Source organism: Bicyclus anynana, chromosome Z (assembly GCF_947172395.1).
Source record: "Bicyclus anynana chromosome Z, ilBicAnyn1.1, whole genome shotgun sequence".
Classification (NCBI taxonomy): Eukaryota; Metazoa; Arthropoda; class Insecta; order Lepidoptera; family Nymphalidae; genus Bicyclus; species Bicyclus anynana.
Genome location: NC_069110.1, coordinates 1,328,317 through 1,345,026, shown reverse-complemented (window position 1 = coordinate 1,345,026; position 16,710 = coordinate 1,328,317). Strand labels below are relative to the sequence as shown.

At 36.7% G+C, this 16,710-nt stretch overlaps 1 protein-coding gene across 1 annotated transcript; it reads left to right on the top strand.

The window, feature by feature from the left end:
* Positions 1–2,891: 2,891 nt before the first annotated feature.
* LOC112050445 (ATP synthase subunit gamma, mitochondrial-like) lies at positions 2,892–15,614 on the top strand. Its single transcript, XM_052890709.1, has 5 exons — positions 2,892–2,914; positions 4,177–4,385; positions 12,415–12,578; positions 14,509–14,673; positions 15,315–15,614. The coding sequence occupies exons 1-5, from the start codon at positions 2,892–2,894 to the stop codon at positions 15,576–15,578; spliced, it is 825 nt and encodes a 274-aa protein (XP_052746669.1). The 3' UTR covers positions 15,579–15,614.
* The last annotated feature ends 1,096 nt before the right edge of the window (positions 15,615–16,710 follow it).

The following is a 16,710-nucleotide window of genomic DNA, read 5'->3' as shown; positions in this document are numbered from 1 at the left end:
AATTATTATTAAAATACAAGGTACATAATTATTATAGTTTAAATCAATAATTAAGATGTTTTATTATTTATTATGGCTTGGGCGATATCTATTAGGTAAAATCAATGGATAGAAGAATACTGTATTGACTGCCGACTAGACGATTAGCGAAAATTGGGTTGTCTGTCTGGAGTTTTATCAAGTTCAAATGTCATTGTTTTGACTATGGGTGAACGGTGCCGCCTTTTTATATGAAGACCAGCAGACGCCCTGTGAATTTACACGCGTAGTTCCCGTTCCCGTGAGAAAACAGGGATAAAAAGCACATGACGTGCCTTACAAATAACGTGGCTTTCTGTTAGTCAAAGAATTTTCAAAATCTTTTCAGTAGATCCACAGAATAGATACCACAGAGTTAGTGTTAGCGATTTCTGTTCTGTGGTAGATTACTGTATATTCACAGAGTAGATCCCTCTACAACCTCACGAACTTTACCACTTTTTTAATATTAATATAGATGAGGTAAATACATTTTTTTATTCAGCCAACAAAAAATAAATATTATTGATAATTAAATTAAAATAAAGTATAACTAAAAATCAACATTATATTAAATTAGTAAATATTAGTATTCGAAGGGCGTAAGTTCGAATCCGGTCCGGGCCATGCACCTCCTTTTAGTTATACGTGCATTTTAATAAATTAACGTAAAAGGAAACGTGTCTCAAACGGTAAAGGAAAATATTGTGAGGAAACCTGCATCCTGAGAATTTTGTAAATTGTTTAAGTGTGTGATGTCTGCCAATCTGTATTGGGCCAGCGTGGTAGTCTATTGGCCTAACCCCTCACATTCTGAGACTCGAGTTCAGCAGCGAGCCGAATATGGGTTGATAATGATGTTGATGATTAATAAGTATTGTTTATTATATTTTATAATATTAATAAATCAAGAGTATGACGCATTTAGAAACGTAAACAGACAACAGTATGTTTGATGATGCAAAATACGTAATAATTTTACTACTAGACTTCGCAGTACTTATATTAGACCAGGCGCTGTTTGTGGATGTTAGTATGAAAAATCGAGCACCGAATTCTGTTTACAGTTCTGGATTCAGAAAAGCATGCAGATTACGATTTTGCCTAGAGGTTTGTTGGTCCATTCTTTTGTTATACGTTAACCCCTTTGGTGTCGAGTATATGGATCAGTTCAATTGCTTGTTTTATTAAGAATATCCAATTATTATCACGACATTATCACACTAATTGTTTATAACATTTTTTTTATAGATTGGCTATCTATAGAAAATAATGTTATAAACAAGCGTTTTTAAATAGGGTATCACTACGAAACTACTGGATGAGTTCAACTGAAACTTGGCACAATTCGAGTTCACACTACAAAGAAGGTCATAAGATACTTCATGTTTCGAAAATAATAATAAAAGGGGGTGTGTTATTTCTTATCTATCTATATATATAAAAATGAATTGCTGTTCGTTAGTCTCGCTAAAACTCGAGAACGGCTTAACGGATTTATCATATCTTGGTCTTGAAATGTTCGTGGAGGTATAGGGAAGGTTTAAAAGATGAGAAAAAATCAAATAATTTCCGGGAAAACCCTAAAAACTGCCCTTTTCTATTTCCCATACAAACGTTTAAGAGTCAAGCGGTAGGGGTAGGGTAGGGGTAGGGTAGGGGTAGGGTAGGGGTAGGGTAGGGGTAAGGTAGGTGTATAGGTATAGAAGGGTAGAGTAGGGATAGAGAATAAGTGCACTTATGTCAAAACGAAGCTTGACCGGGTCTGCTAGTCGCAAATAAATAACAGATGAGGGTATAAATTCCTTATCTTGGAACTTGGAAGCTTAGAAAAATTAAACCTTCTGGGAGCTTTACTAATCGAAAACGCTGCCTAATACTTTGAGATACATACAACAAAACAATGCATTGTAGGAAATGTGTTTTTTAAAGGCCGCGATGACAAAATCTGGTCATTGACGTATATTGATAGATTACACCGAATTTCTCGCGAACGAATTCGCGGTCATCTGTTAGTCGCTGATAAAAAGCTGTTGATGCAATATTAGTACAACGTTGCATGTCTTTTCCGTCGGTGACTCAACTAATACTCAATGTCAAGGTATTCAATTCATTTACTTTTTAAAATTATTATTAAGATATTAGTAAGATATTGAAGTTAAATCAATAATTGTAATGATTGTGATAAAAATGATTTTGATTATATTTTTTTACAAATAGGTCCCTAACTTCTAAAACATTGAGGATTTTTTGCAGAAATAAAATTTATAGTCCGATCCAGGACTCGACCTCGTGATTCAAAGAGCGTATATTATATACTGCAACATTTATACTACAACAGCTATACTATACTTATTTATTATATATTATAACTAGCGGACACCCGCGACATTGTCCGTGTGGATTTCAGGTTTTCCTAAATCCCGCGGGAATCATGGATGTTATTATAGCTCGCAAGTCCCTGTCTACTTAAGAGGAGCGGAAATTTTGTGCAATCCTATTGGTTATTATTACTCCGCTTCGCTTCGGTGGACTGGCAGCTTTAGATCGTGGTCGAGCTTTATCCATATAAAAACCTCTATGGATTACTCACCCGAGTCTAGCGTTGTATAATATTTTGTTTTTTTTATTGACGTTTGCTCCGTCAAATTGACTTGAGCAATGTGGCAGCGATCGTTATTTTAAGAAATAAGTATATTTGCTTAGTTTTTTAGAAAATTCAATGGTACAATTAAAACAAGTGGCATTACGACTTAAGTCGGTAAGCAATATACAAAAGATTACGAAAACTATGAAGATGGTCTCAGCAGCTAAGTAAGTCAACTTTTTTAACCCTCTCTGCAGCAAGCAATATACAAAAGATTACGAAAACCATGAAGATGGCCTCAGCAGCTAAGTAAGTTACCTTTTTTAACCCTCTCTGCAGCAAGCAATATACAAAAGATTACGAAAACTATGAAGATGGTTTCAGCAGCTAAGTAAGTAAACTTTTTTAACCCTCTCTGCAGCAAGCAATATACAAAAGATTACGAAAACTATGAAGATGGCCTCAGCAGCTAAGTAAGTAAACATTTTTAACCCTCTCTGCAGCAAGCAATATACAAAAGATTACGAAAACTATGAAGATGGCCTCAGCAGCTAAGTAAGTAAACATTTTTAACCCTCTCTGCAGCAAGCAATATACAAAAGATTACGAAAACTATGAAGATGGTCTCAGCAGCTAAGTAAGTAAACATTTTTAACCGTCTCAATTTGTAGTGCTGCGGATTTCAACAGAGAGGTCGTGGATTCGAGTCCCAGCTCGAGTTTGTTTAGGATTTTACAATTACTAAATTGGCTCAGATACACACGGTCACAACACATGGTTTCTACACGACATCGTACCGGATCGCTAAATCGCTTGGCAGTAAGTCTTTGCCGGTAGGGTGATAAGTAGCCACGGCCGAAGTCTCCCACCAGCCAGACCTGGACCGATTAAGGAAATCTGCACAGCCGTGGATCAAACCCAGGGCCTCCGTCTTGTAAATGTTCCGCACAAGCCACTGCGCAACGGACGTGATTAATGGTCACTAATGGGACGTGCTCTCCGAGGCACGGGGGTGTAACACCACTAACTTTTCAATGCTGGGTTGAGAATTTCACTAAACATTTCTTATAGAAGGGGAGCCGGGATGCTAAATTTGCTGTTACTAAAGCGTCTTTGGAATCGATTAGATTAGGTTTTTTTATTCTTTACAAGTTAGCCCTTGACTACAATCTCACCTGATGGTAAGTGATGATGCAATCTAAGATGGAATCGGGCTAACTTGTTAGGAGGAGGATGAAATCCACACCCCTTTTGGTTTCTACACGACATCGTACCGGAACGCTAAATCGCTTGGCGGTACGTCTTTGTCGGTAGGGTGGTAACTAGCCACGGCCGAAGCCTCCCACCAGCCAGACCTGGACCTGGAGAACTAAGAAAACCTCAAGCGACCCAGCCGCGAATTGAACCCAGAACCTCCGTCTTGTAAATCCACCGCGCTTACCACTGCGCCACGGAGGCCGTCAGATAGATTAGATGATAAATGATTACGTACTTTTTTCGTTTCCTTTTCGATTTGAATCGAGCTTGAACCAACAAACTAGTCAAACTATTTGTATTTAAACAAATTCCAGGTTTACGAAAGCAGAACGTGAATTAGCATCAGCCCGCCCCTTCGGTTACGGGCCACGAAAGTTCTACGAGTCTAGCCATTTGCTGAAAACGGAGAAGAAAGATGAGAAAGGCAAAGAACCGACACCTGAACCAGTGACACAGAAGACAGAAGAGGGCAGAGAATCCAAGATAAGTAAAAGGTTACACGTGGCTGTCACTTCTGATAGAGGTAAGACATCTTGTTACTAATAACTATCTTAACAATATATTATGTATAACCAGACAGCTTACATCTATACCAATAAATAGCTAAAGTATCATTAATTTATCATGCCTCATATAATGTTAAACAAGTTAGCCCGCTTGTATCTTAGATTGCATCATCACTTATTATCAAGTGATGTATGATTGTAGTCAGGGGCTAACTTGTAAAGAATAAGAAAAAAACCTCTGAAAGTTGTTACGCGGTATCGTACGCGTAATGCTAAATCGCTTGCCGAGACGTCTTTGCCGGTAGGGTGGTAATTAGCCACGATACCTCCCACAAGACTTTCCATATGTATAATTACTGTTCACATGCAATACGGAAACGTATACCTAAAAATAAAAAACTTTAAACGGTTCAGCGTTACTGCGCGTTTATAATAACTATAATAAAGCGCGTTTATAATAAAGCTAGATTTTATAATCAGTTGTTCACAGGCAAATACATGCCAAGGCTAAACATAAAGTCAATATTTTGAAGTAATCGTAGTAGTCCGGTCAGTCTAGACCAAAAAAATAGAGTGAAGGTACATAAAATCCCAACATAAGCTAAAAATCAGTAAAATTGTGCAAAACATAATTATAAACAATGTTTAAAAGTTCCCCATCATTCCCGTGTATGGAAAAATTTTTATTCAAGGTCAATAAAAATGAGGTTTTCGCGATTTTTAGTAAAACGGTAAGTTTACTATAAAAATACCTCAGACAAAAATTGTATATCATAAAGTTATCTATAAAAAAAATGTATCAATACACCAAAATTTTCAACATTGTTTATAATTATGTTTTGAACAATTTTACCTACTGATTTTCAGCTTGTTGGGATTTTATGCACCTTCGAATGTCTAAATTGACCGCACTATAGTATCTTTATGAAATTTACAGTTCAAGTGCGTGAACTCATTATCCACAAATAACAAGTGCCGTATTGAACAGAACAGAACGCATCATTTTTTATACGGAACACTTATTGCATTATTATAGGTGGTAATTAGCCACGATACCTCCCACAAGACTTTCCATATGTATAATTACTGTTCACATGCAATACGGAAACGTATACCTAAAAATAAAAAACTTTAAACGGTTCAGCGTTACTGCGCGTTTATAATAACTATAATAAAGCGCGTTTATAATAAAGCTAGATTTTATAATCAGTTGTTCACAGGCAAATACATGCCAAGGCTAAACATAAAGTCAATATTTTGAAGTAATCGTAGTAGTCCGGTCAGTCTAGACCAAAAAAATAGAGTGAAGGTACATAAAATCCCAACATAAGCTAAAAATCAGTAAAATTGTGCAAAACATAATTATAAACAATGTTTAAAAGTTCCCCATCATTCCCGTGTATGGAAAAATTTTTATTCAAGGTCAATAAAAATGAGGTTTTCGCGATTTTTAGTAAAACGGTAAGTTTACTATAAAAATACCTCAGACAAAAATTGTATATCATAAAGTTATCTATAAAAAAAATGTATCAATACACCAAAATTTTCAACATTGTTTATAATTATGTTTTGAACAATTTTACCTACTGATTTTCAGCTTGTTGGGATTTTATGCACCTTCGAATGTCTAAATTGACCGCACTATAGTATCTTTATGAAATTTACAGTTCAAGTGCGTGAACTCATTATCCACAAATAACAAGTGCCGTATTGAACAGAACAGAACGCATCATTTTTTATACGGAACACTTATTGCATTAAGAATAATTTGTTTCATACTATTTTATAACAATAGTTGACGGAATAAGATGTTATATATTAAGCGAACATCATTGCCCATAATTAACAGCTGGCCTATTCACTAATTTGATCTTTAGTATCAACCTATTGAAGTAGACACCAAGTCATCTACATACTCTTTGATAGCCACCAGTAAGCATCGGATGACATTTGTAGTAAGTATGTGGATGTAATTTTATCAAATGATTAGTTTTTTATTTTTATGGGTTCATAATACGCCAGCTGGTCATCATAAGAACACGTACAGACTCGCGCCCGCCATACATGTATGTAACATATAAATTACTTCAAGCCAATCTTTTACACCGTTATTCATTATTTGTATATTATTGAATTAAATCATTAGTTCAATGCAACTATATAAATAAACGAAAGCAACATTGAAATGTTAATCAATTTAAAAAGTAAATATTACAGATTTAAACTTAAACAATTAAGTCATAATTATTTGATTGCAGAACCCTAAAAAATAAGTGCTCCATAAATTCCAATAATAAAAGTTATCGCTCGGATCATGGTCAAAGATTTTGACATATTTTTACATTATTGTATGCAATTTTATATACAAAAAAAATATTTAAAATTGATCCCATCTAAGTATATAATTTAAGATACCATTATAATATATTATAATTAGTAATCGCCACGCGGTTTTACCACCGTGAAATCAAACAAACTCTTCAGCTTTATAATAATCTATACTTAATATTATATAGCTGAAGAGTTTGTTTGATTGTTTCATTGATCGCGCTAATCTCAGGAATTACTGGTCCGCTTTGAAAAATTCTTTCAGTATGCGATAGCCCATTTATTGAGGAAGGCTATAGGCTATATATTATCCCCGTATTCCTACGGGAACGGGAACCACGCGAGTGAAACCGTAGTCAAAAGTCGTCAGCTAGTAGTATAGATAATTAAAAACAGCCTAAAAATCACTTTACCATTACATCTATAATATTACCTACATGAACACTCAAAGTATTAAGCCCGTAGCTTAGGGGCGTGGACAAGTTGATAACATTATAATAATAGGGAGCGTGATAAAAATATTAATTTTAGGTAAAGTCAAGATCATGCTTGACACTGCGGCGATTGTTATTGCAAAACAAGTCGACTGAATGGCCTTAGGAGTTTGACATTGCTTTATTATTTGCTAGATAGGTATACACCTACGTTCAGGCTATTTTTTTATCTCCAGTTGTTGCCCCTCTCTGCCCTTGTACGTACTGATACACATTGTCTATAGAATATTATTAAAGATGATGAAGCTATTTAATAGCTGAGCAAAAACATTGTAAATACTGTTGACAAAAACAGAAATTACAAAAACTAAACAGTAGGTAAGGTTTATTATGGTTTTTTTGCATAAATGTCAAATGGTTTTCCTGTAGAACGGATTTTCCCATATTTTTGCAATTAATTTTAGCAATTTCATCATACTGGTGAATGGTCACTTTGACTGTAATCATAAGTAGGGCATATCGGGTAGCGAATAAATGCTAACACATAGCTTTTGCCTGCAACTTTGTGTGTCTAGCATAAACCATAGTAAAAAAAGCCATAGAACGAAAAACAAAATTAAAAATTATGAAAAGGACCCCCTACGTTTAACACGTATTGAAAATAGGACAAAATAATTAAAAAAATCCCCGACACTAAGAGAATAGAGTCGGAGCTTAATGAAATAATAATGTCTATTATATATTATGTATATTATGATTCTTAAGTTTGCTATGTAGCTATGCAGCTATAATGAGATAATATTAAAGTTCTTAGAATATCACATTCTCACATGTAGGTGTAGTTATCAACAGTGAATATTACACTCTCGTTCTGTAGCTTAGTCATAGGCGTGCCCATCCTAGATGAACCTGCCCACCCTAGGATTCTGGGCTACCGATATGTAATTCTATTATGATACTAATAATAAACTTGATGTCGGGGGCTAGGCCACCCTAGTAAATTATCCTAGGCATGCCAATAAGGCTATTTGAAATAGATATTTTGACCAGTACTGAGTGAAAAAGACGCTTCGAGATGAGAAAGTGCCTGCTTTTGCGATCCTTTCGCATCCCAATAGGATGCAAGTGGCTCCGCTGGGTATTAGTGGGTATTCTGAGGGCCTAGTGGCAGTTTGATACTGTGACGATTGCGCTAATGTAAACGCGAATTTCTTAGGAATTGAAACAGCGCTATCTTGTGGCACTACTGCATAACTGTTTCACGTCTATATGAATTCGCGTTTGCGTTAACGCGATAAGAACAGTTTGAAAATATTAAAAACTGACACCAGTGTGCCTAGTGGGAGTTTTCAATATTTTCATACTTTCAGAGTTCAGAGTTTGGGACTAGTTCCTTGGTTCGAGACCTGAGGTTTTTTTTCTTTCATAAATAGAACAAACTCTCAACCCGAAATGGGAAATTTACTGGTGGTACAACCATATCCCCACTCTATGGAAGAGGGCCTGCTCCTGTAGTGGACAGATAATACCTACCTAATAATAATAACGTATAGCTTGGCAAGTTTGTTCGTAACACTCCCGATGATCCGCGCGGGCGAGGGGGCGTGTCGCGATGAATGAAAAACCCACGACTGATGCACCTCACTTCCCCGCACGCACGATTTCACACCCGCGCAGTCTTCCCCCTGTCGCCCGCATAGCAGCATAGCATGGGAGTGTCATCATCGAACTTGCCAGACTATAGGCTTATAGGTATATTTACTTTTATAAACATCATGACTGGACAATTTTCGGCACTTAAATAAAATTGATGACTTGCAAAAATTGCTAAGTTATTATTCCTACCTACTTACTTACTGCGTTTAGATTTGGCACTCAAATAAACACCATTTTGGTATTTTTTGGAATGCTATATTTTGAGGGTTAGCCCGGATATTCAGACAAACAGACACATTTATTTTTGTGATGTGAAATTTGTGTTTTAATATCGGGTAAATAAATATAAGCACTTCAGAAAATAACATACAAACATTATTTTTATGTATTTATTAGTGTATTTAAGTATCTAAAGATTATGCGTAATTATACCTATACCTAAACATATGTAGCTTATGAAATGGGTGAACCGATTTTCATAAAATTATATTATGCGTTAAACTCAAGGTTTTTTATATGTATATTGTATAATTCCTCAAAAAGACACAGATTTTTATACGATTACATTAAATTAGCCTCTTAACGCCATCTACCACAACCTTCAGATACTATTTGGTGCCTCTTGCTGTGAATGCATACGGAACCCATTCTGACCTTAAGTCACAAGCTGCTATGATAAAGTACTACTAGATGGCGTTTTTGCATTTTGAATGCGAACTCGAGAATCTAGAACATAACATTTTTAGATTATTACTCGCTCTATATTAGCTTCACTTGTAACTATGTATGTAAGAAAATCTTGGAATCTTACATTGACCCACTTCCCGTTTTCGATTAATATGAAATTTTGCACTCGCTCTAAGTTCATACATATAATACACTAAGAAACGTCATTTCAAATCCAATATGGTGGCCTTCCTAAGTTGGCGGACTGGATGTTTGAAATCTACCCCCATGATATAAATATCAAATGAAAGAGTTTGCTGTCAGGAAACCGAAAAAAAATAGTTACGTGACTTAAATCCAATATGGTGGACAGGCTATTTGAAATGCACCCCCATGATATGGGTATCAAATAAAATGGTTCGCTGTCAGAAATTTCTAACACAATAATAGAGTAGTCCCCATGCTCCCAAACTAGCTATAACTGTATCTGAATACGAATAGTCACGTGACTTAAATCTAACATGGCGGTCATCCAAGATGGTGAATTGACGATTTGACTGGAGCTGACAATATAGCTCCGTATTTTTTTAATCAAATGTGCGTGGCAAATGTCTTTACCTCTTTCAATGATTTTTAAATATGGATTGCAATATTTGGAAAGAGTTTAAAATTGTTCCTATTCACAAGTCTGGGAAATGGAAAGATATAAAAAAATATCGCCCAATATCCATTATATCTACAATGGCAAAGGCATACCGACAATTATGTATGGCCATTTAAAAAAATACAGAAGTGAAAAACAGCATGGATTTATGTGCAAACGCTCTACAAATAGCAATCTATTACTACATGTAGCTAATATTGCAGAGTGTATTGACGATGGTTATCAGATGGATGCAATATATGCTGACTTTTCAAAGGCTTTTGATAAGGTTAATCATCTCAAATCAAGATTCATGCGATCGGTGTCTCAGACACTTTATTGAAATGGAGCAAATCATATCTTGAGAACAGAAAGTCAAGGGTGGTAATTAATGGTCAACAATCAGCGATGTTTATAGCAGATTCTGGAGTACTGCAGGGATCAAATTTAGGACCACTATTTTTCGATATGAAAAATAGTGAAAATGGTCGCTAATTGTAGGCCTCATAAGAAGGCTCAGAGTCACACAGCGGGCGATGGAACGAGCTATGTTAGGAGTATCTCTGCGTGATTGAATCAGAAATGAGGAGATCAACGAGTCGAGTCGAGATATGGTTGACTTACTTGATGCCCTAAGCAGTTTTTATTTTAGAAAGAATGAATTAAATATAGGTACTTACTACCATCCACAGGTAGAATTTAAAACTCTCGAATTTTGAATTTTTTATTAGTCGTTCGTTTCTGTTGCCTGATGCTTAGCATAAAGGCTAGGCGGATTTACACGAGGCTTCGGCCGTGGCTAGTTTCCACCCTACTGGCAAAGATGTTAAGCGATTTAGCGTTCCGGTACGATGTGACGCGAAGTCGTATAGAAACTGAAAGGGGTGTGGATTTTCATCCTACTCCAAACAAGTTAGCACGCTTCCATCTTAGATTGCATCATCACTTATCATCAGGTGAGATTGTAGTCAAGGACTGACTTGTAAAGAAAAAAAAAGATACCTATGAGTCCAGTTTTGAAGAACCATAATTTTAGAAGAAGGAGAAAAAATTATGACCTAATAGGCACTTGTTAACTAGAGTAACTAATTAGTTGGTTACGCCTATTTACCGCTCGGGTATATCAATTCAGTACAGCGAAGGCACAAGTCGATAACCCGCCAATATTTTATCTTTGGCACGCCGATAACCTCGGGCGAGCGCGCACCGTATCGCAGGGTGACGGGTTCGACACGCCTCGCCACAGAACTCTGTGTAAACAAATTTCGTTGACAACACTAGTTATATGTTTTTATCAATATTCGTAAATAAATACTTTAGATAAAAACGCTTAAAAAAAAAACAAATAGCTGACGCACGCGACTTAGTCCGCGTAAAATTCTGTTTGTCACAAATCTTGCGGGAACCGTGGATTTTTTTGGTATAAAAATGCTAAAAATCTATCTAGCTCCCAGCGAAAGTTCCATTAAAATTGGTCCTGCTATTTTTACTATCATCTAAAGTGATCATTTCAGTGAAATTACCTTAATCAACGTCATTTCGTTACTACCTTCTACTATCACTATTTACAATAATGTTAATTTACGTTAAATTATTAATATCGTTGGAAAAACAATGTTAGATTAACGCAAAAACTAAAAATTTATGGAATCAACTCAAAACGGCTCAAACAGGCCTGGCCAAAGATTTTGTACTATAGTCATGTCACCAGCGCATCGAAACTGAAGCGAATAGTCGCGGCTAATTGTATTAGTTTCTAAGCATTTTTATCGTCTAAATCAGTGATTTCCAAAGTGGTCTATATCGACCCCTAGGGGTCTATGACAACCTGCAAGGGTTCTACGTCAGCGAAAAAAAATTTGGGGGTCCATGGAATTAAAATCGGGGTCCACGATAGTGGATTTTAACACATACACTGATATTACCAATTTATTTACATCATACTATCTTATATCTTTATTATTAAAGCATCAGAGGTTCATCCTTCTCACTAAAAATATTGACTTATTGCTTATGTTATTTTATTTATAGTTTATATTATGTTTATTTAATGTTACGTATATTTTACATAACAGATACAAAATTTGATTTCGAGTAGTTTTAATTTAAATTCAATTAATAAATGTATAAATTAACATGTATTTTAAGTTTTTAACACTAAACTTCACTACAGTTAAAAATTTACAGGAAATCAATATCAAGTAAGTAGGGGTCCACGACACAAAAAAGTTTGGGGAACTCTGGTCTAAATAATCCTTAACACTATACCTGAATAAGATTTTTTTATAAGCTTGCGTTTATATAAAGTATGGCGGACAGGTTTGTGCGGCGGCGTCCACTCGGGGGTCTCGCGCCGCATTCGCAGGACGCTGACGGAGCGGAAAGCGGACGCCAAGTCCAACAGGATCGTGTGCATCGGGGACAAGTCGCGCGCCATGCTCCGGCGACACTTCTCTGGCAACATGCTGGTCAACATCAAAGATGTAAATATTTATATACTAGCGGACGCCCGCGACTTCGTCAGCCCTTAGATCTCTTTAATCCAGCCGTCTCAGAAAAAAATAGCTATCGCATCCCATCTCATTTCATTCAATTCTATTTATTCCATTCTATTTCATTATCGCTATCGCGACTTTCCATACAAACTTTCAACCCCTATTTCACCCCCTTCGCTTTTAATTTTTTGCGATAAAAAGTAGACTATGTTGTGTATATATGCCAAAGTCCAATTTATCATAATAGGTACTAAAATTCATTTTAATCGGTTCAGCCGCTTAGCTGTGTAACAGACAGACAGACTTACTTTCACATTTATAATATTACTATAGATAAATATATTTTTTAACCGACTTTAAATAACGGCGGTAAACTTTTCGACCCGTACTTGTGTAATATCGTCAGCAGTGACGTGCACTCCATAGATGCAAAAATGCACGGCATATCCTGAGGAGTCATTACGAACCTGTATTGGAGAAGGATTATTCTATTTTGTAACCAAATTGTATGAATAGTGCATACCCTAGTCGAACACCCTGTGCGTGCCGCTAGGTAATCGTCAGAATCAGAAATCGTAAGATGTCTCATTAGTGCTTTGCGTTGATTCGTCAGAACAGATCAATATACCCATGCCAAATTCCAGCTTTCTAACATACTCCGAGTTATTTTACTTACAACTTTATCTAATTAATTGACAATGGAATTTGTATGCTATTTTCGTCCTAGGCTAGGACAATAAGAATGAAATAAAAATAAAACGTAACCGAAATCAGTTCAAGTATTCACATTCTAAATTAAATTTTGTAACTTGGTAGAAATTAAAACAGCATGTGAGAAAAAGTACTGCAATATTACAAGCTATCAAAATTGCTATAAAATTGGTGTAAAAATATTATCGTGCAGAGACATTACGGTCCGCAATTCTATACATCATGAGCCGTGATAGCCCAGTGGATATGACCTCTGCCTCCGATTTCGGAGGGTGTGGGTTCGAATCCGGTCCGGGGCATGCACCTCCAACTTTTCAGTTGTGTGCATTTTAAGAAATAAAATATCATGTGTCTGAATCGGTGAAGGAAAACATCGTGAGGAAACCTGCACACCAGAGAATTTCTTAATTCTCTGCGTGTGTGAAGTCTGCCAATTCGCATTGGGCCAGCGTGGTGGACTATTGGCCTAACCCCTTCTCAGAATCATTCTGAGAGGAGACTGGAGCTCAGCAGTGAGCCGTATATGGGTTGATAACGAGACGCAGAGGCGTAGCTACCGCCGTATCAATGATACGGGGCCCCCGGACTGCATGGACCCCTTACGTGTGAAAGCAAAAATTAGCAAAATTTAATCCAGAATCACGCTTAATCTGGTGCTCTCCAGAAAAAATACTGCCTTAAGAGTTTTACTCCAAAAATTACAAAAGTAAAAAAAGAAATCTCTTTTTTCACGGGTGAAACGAGTAACCAAAAGTTGGATATACTAAACATATTTAGCATATATATACTTATGTTAAAAAGTTACTGTCATTTTTATTTTATGAAATCATTTTTATCTCTTACTAGCGGTACGCCGGCGACATCGTCCGCGCGGAATTCAGATTTTCAAACGGTGACGGAAAAACATCGTGTGAAAACCTGCATACCTGAGAATTTTCTTAATTCTCTGCGTGTGTGAAGTCTGCCAATCCGGCCAATTTGGCTTAACCCTACTGATTCTGAGAGGACTCTCGTGCTCAGCAGTGAGTTGATAATGATAAAAATTATAGATTGGTCGTATCGAGCAAGTGCGTGACGTTCATATAGTTTGTTCAGTACCTCCTGGTCATAGTCTTGGCTGCCAACGCCAGGTCCGCCAGGTCCAGTTAGGAGTTAAACTCTCATAAAATAAACTGTCTAATTGAATTTTAAAAAAATTGAAATTCAGATTGGTCGTGTAGCTCCAGTGTTCAGCGATGCCTGCATAATCGCCGCTGCGATCGCCCAGTCGGGATATATCTACGACTTGGGGGACATCTACTACAACAAATATTTCACTCCCATCAAGTATGAGACGACCACCATCCCATTCTTCAACAAACTCATGATCGAGGTGACAGTACATGTTATTAATATCTGCCTATTTTAATAGCCTACCCTTCTAATGGTGCTTTTCCACCCGAGATGCGCTACGAAAATATGTGACAACTTCCACCAAAATAGCACGCATCCTTCCATATAAAAAACATATCTTAATTGAATCCGTTTCCACCAGTCCTAAGCTATGTGTGAATATGATTAGTGGATATCGAACGCATCTATAGCAACGTAGCGTAGCATATCTCTGGTGGAAAAGCACCCTTATGCTAAACTAGCCGACGCCCCGCGGTTTCACCCGCGTAATTTAACGAGAATACGTTGATAAAATATAGCTAATGATACTCACAAATAACGTGGCTTGCTTGAGGTGAAATATTTTTCGAAATCGTTTCGGTAGATCCAGAGATTACGCCCACAAACTTCCACAAACGTCAACTCTTTATAATATTATTACTTATAGACTAGCAGACCTCCGCGGTTTTACCCGTGTAGAACCCATTATATACATTTTCAAAATGGCGCCCGTAAATGAAAACGGTGGGGAGTGTTTTTTTTTCTTACACTAACAATATAATGGGGATGATGACAAGGTTTGAGTATATTGATTTTTGAGATATCGGTTGTTAATGAATGAATGATGATGATGACTTACAGGCTGCGCCGAACATGAGTGCGTTTGACGACGTGGACGAAGACGAATTGCAAAGTTACTCGGAATGGACGTTTGCAGCATTGCTGTTCTACACGCTGAAGGAGTCGGCAGCATCGGAGCAGTCAGCGCGCATGGCGGCTATGGACAACGCGACCAAGAACGCCCAGGACCTGATCAGGAAACTGACGTTACTGTTCAACAGGACCCGCCAGGCAGTCATCACCAGGGAACTGATAGAAATCATTTCTGGAGCTGCTGCCTTGTAATAGGCACTAGATACCTTAGTAAAAAAAATTTCCTTAATCATGAATATAAGATTGATAAGATGCTTTTTTGTCGTTTAAATTGTATAAAAAACTGCCTCGTTGGTTGTGCGCTCTAGCATGGTGCGGGTGACAGTTGCCTTATGACGTTCATAATACGTACTATTATCGTGAATCTCGTCAAACTGTCAAGAGTGAAACGAACTGTCACCTGCACCATGCTACAACGCACAAGGGGTAGGAGGTAGGGACATTATCATTTTCCAATGCATTTTTTGCAGGCCCGCGTTTCTCTCTCGATAATAATCAACAATAAAAACAAAAAGCTTTTAGCTTTTAGTTCAGTTTTAACGTTTTCTATTCTTACGATACAAAAATTAAAAATCTACTAAAATATCTTGTCTATTTTACTATACGTGCATAGTATAGTAAAATAGACAAGATATTTTAGTAGATTTTTAATTTTTGTATCCAAAAACTACACACTTAGAGCTACAATTTTGGTTTTTTTTTTTTTGCTGTACAACCATTTTTGTATAAGTTACAGCCTGTTGAAAATCCCCCAAAAATTTGGATTTTTTTTCTGCTCCCTTAATTTTTGTGCATAGTGTAGTTTACCTACTCTTTTAGAATCTTAGCCGAAATAATATTCGCAAAAAGGAAAAATAAGCTGATTTCATTATTTTCACACTGATCCAGCTTCGGAAATGCATAATAACTTAGTTCTGAAGGCTGGGTTTCTCCTTTCAATGGTCGATAACTTTCCCAGCTGTTACGGAGAAATTCTCGAACGATAGAAAACTATCCTATTTTCATAACCCACGTCTAAACTAGCCTATAAAGTCCGGAGTCTACCTAGAGCCATAATCAAACAGTCAGTCAGTCAAACAGTCAGACAGTCAGGTCAGTTGTCAAACAGTTTCAAACTACTATTTAACAAAGAAGCAGTTAGTTACTTAACAGCTAGCAGCCTAAAACTATCGCGTTACCCTTAAACATTTACATGTTTATGTTGTCCTGGTAATCAGAGCTGCCTGAACCACTATGTTAAAGGAGCGTTAAAGTCTACCTAGAGCCATAATCAAACAAACAACTAGGTCAGTTGTCCAACAGTTACAAACTACTATTCCAACAA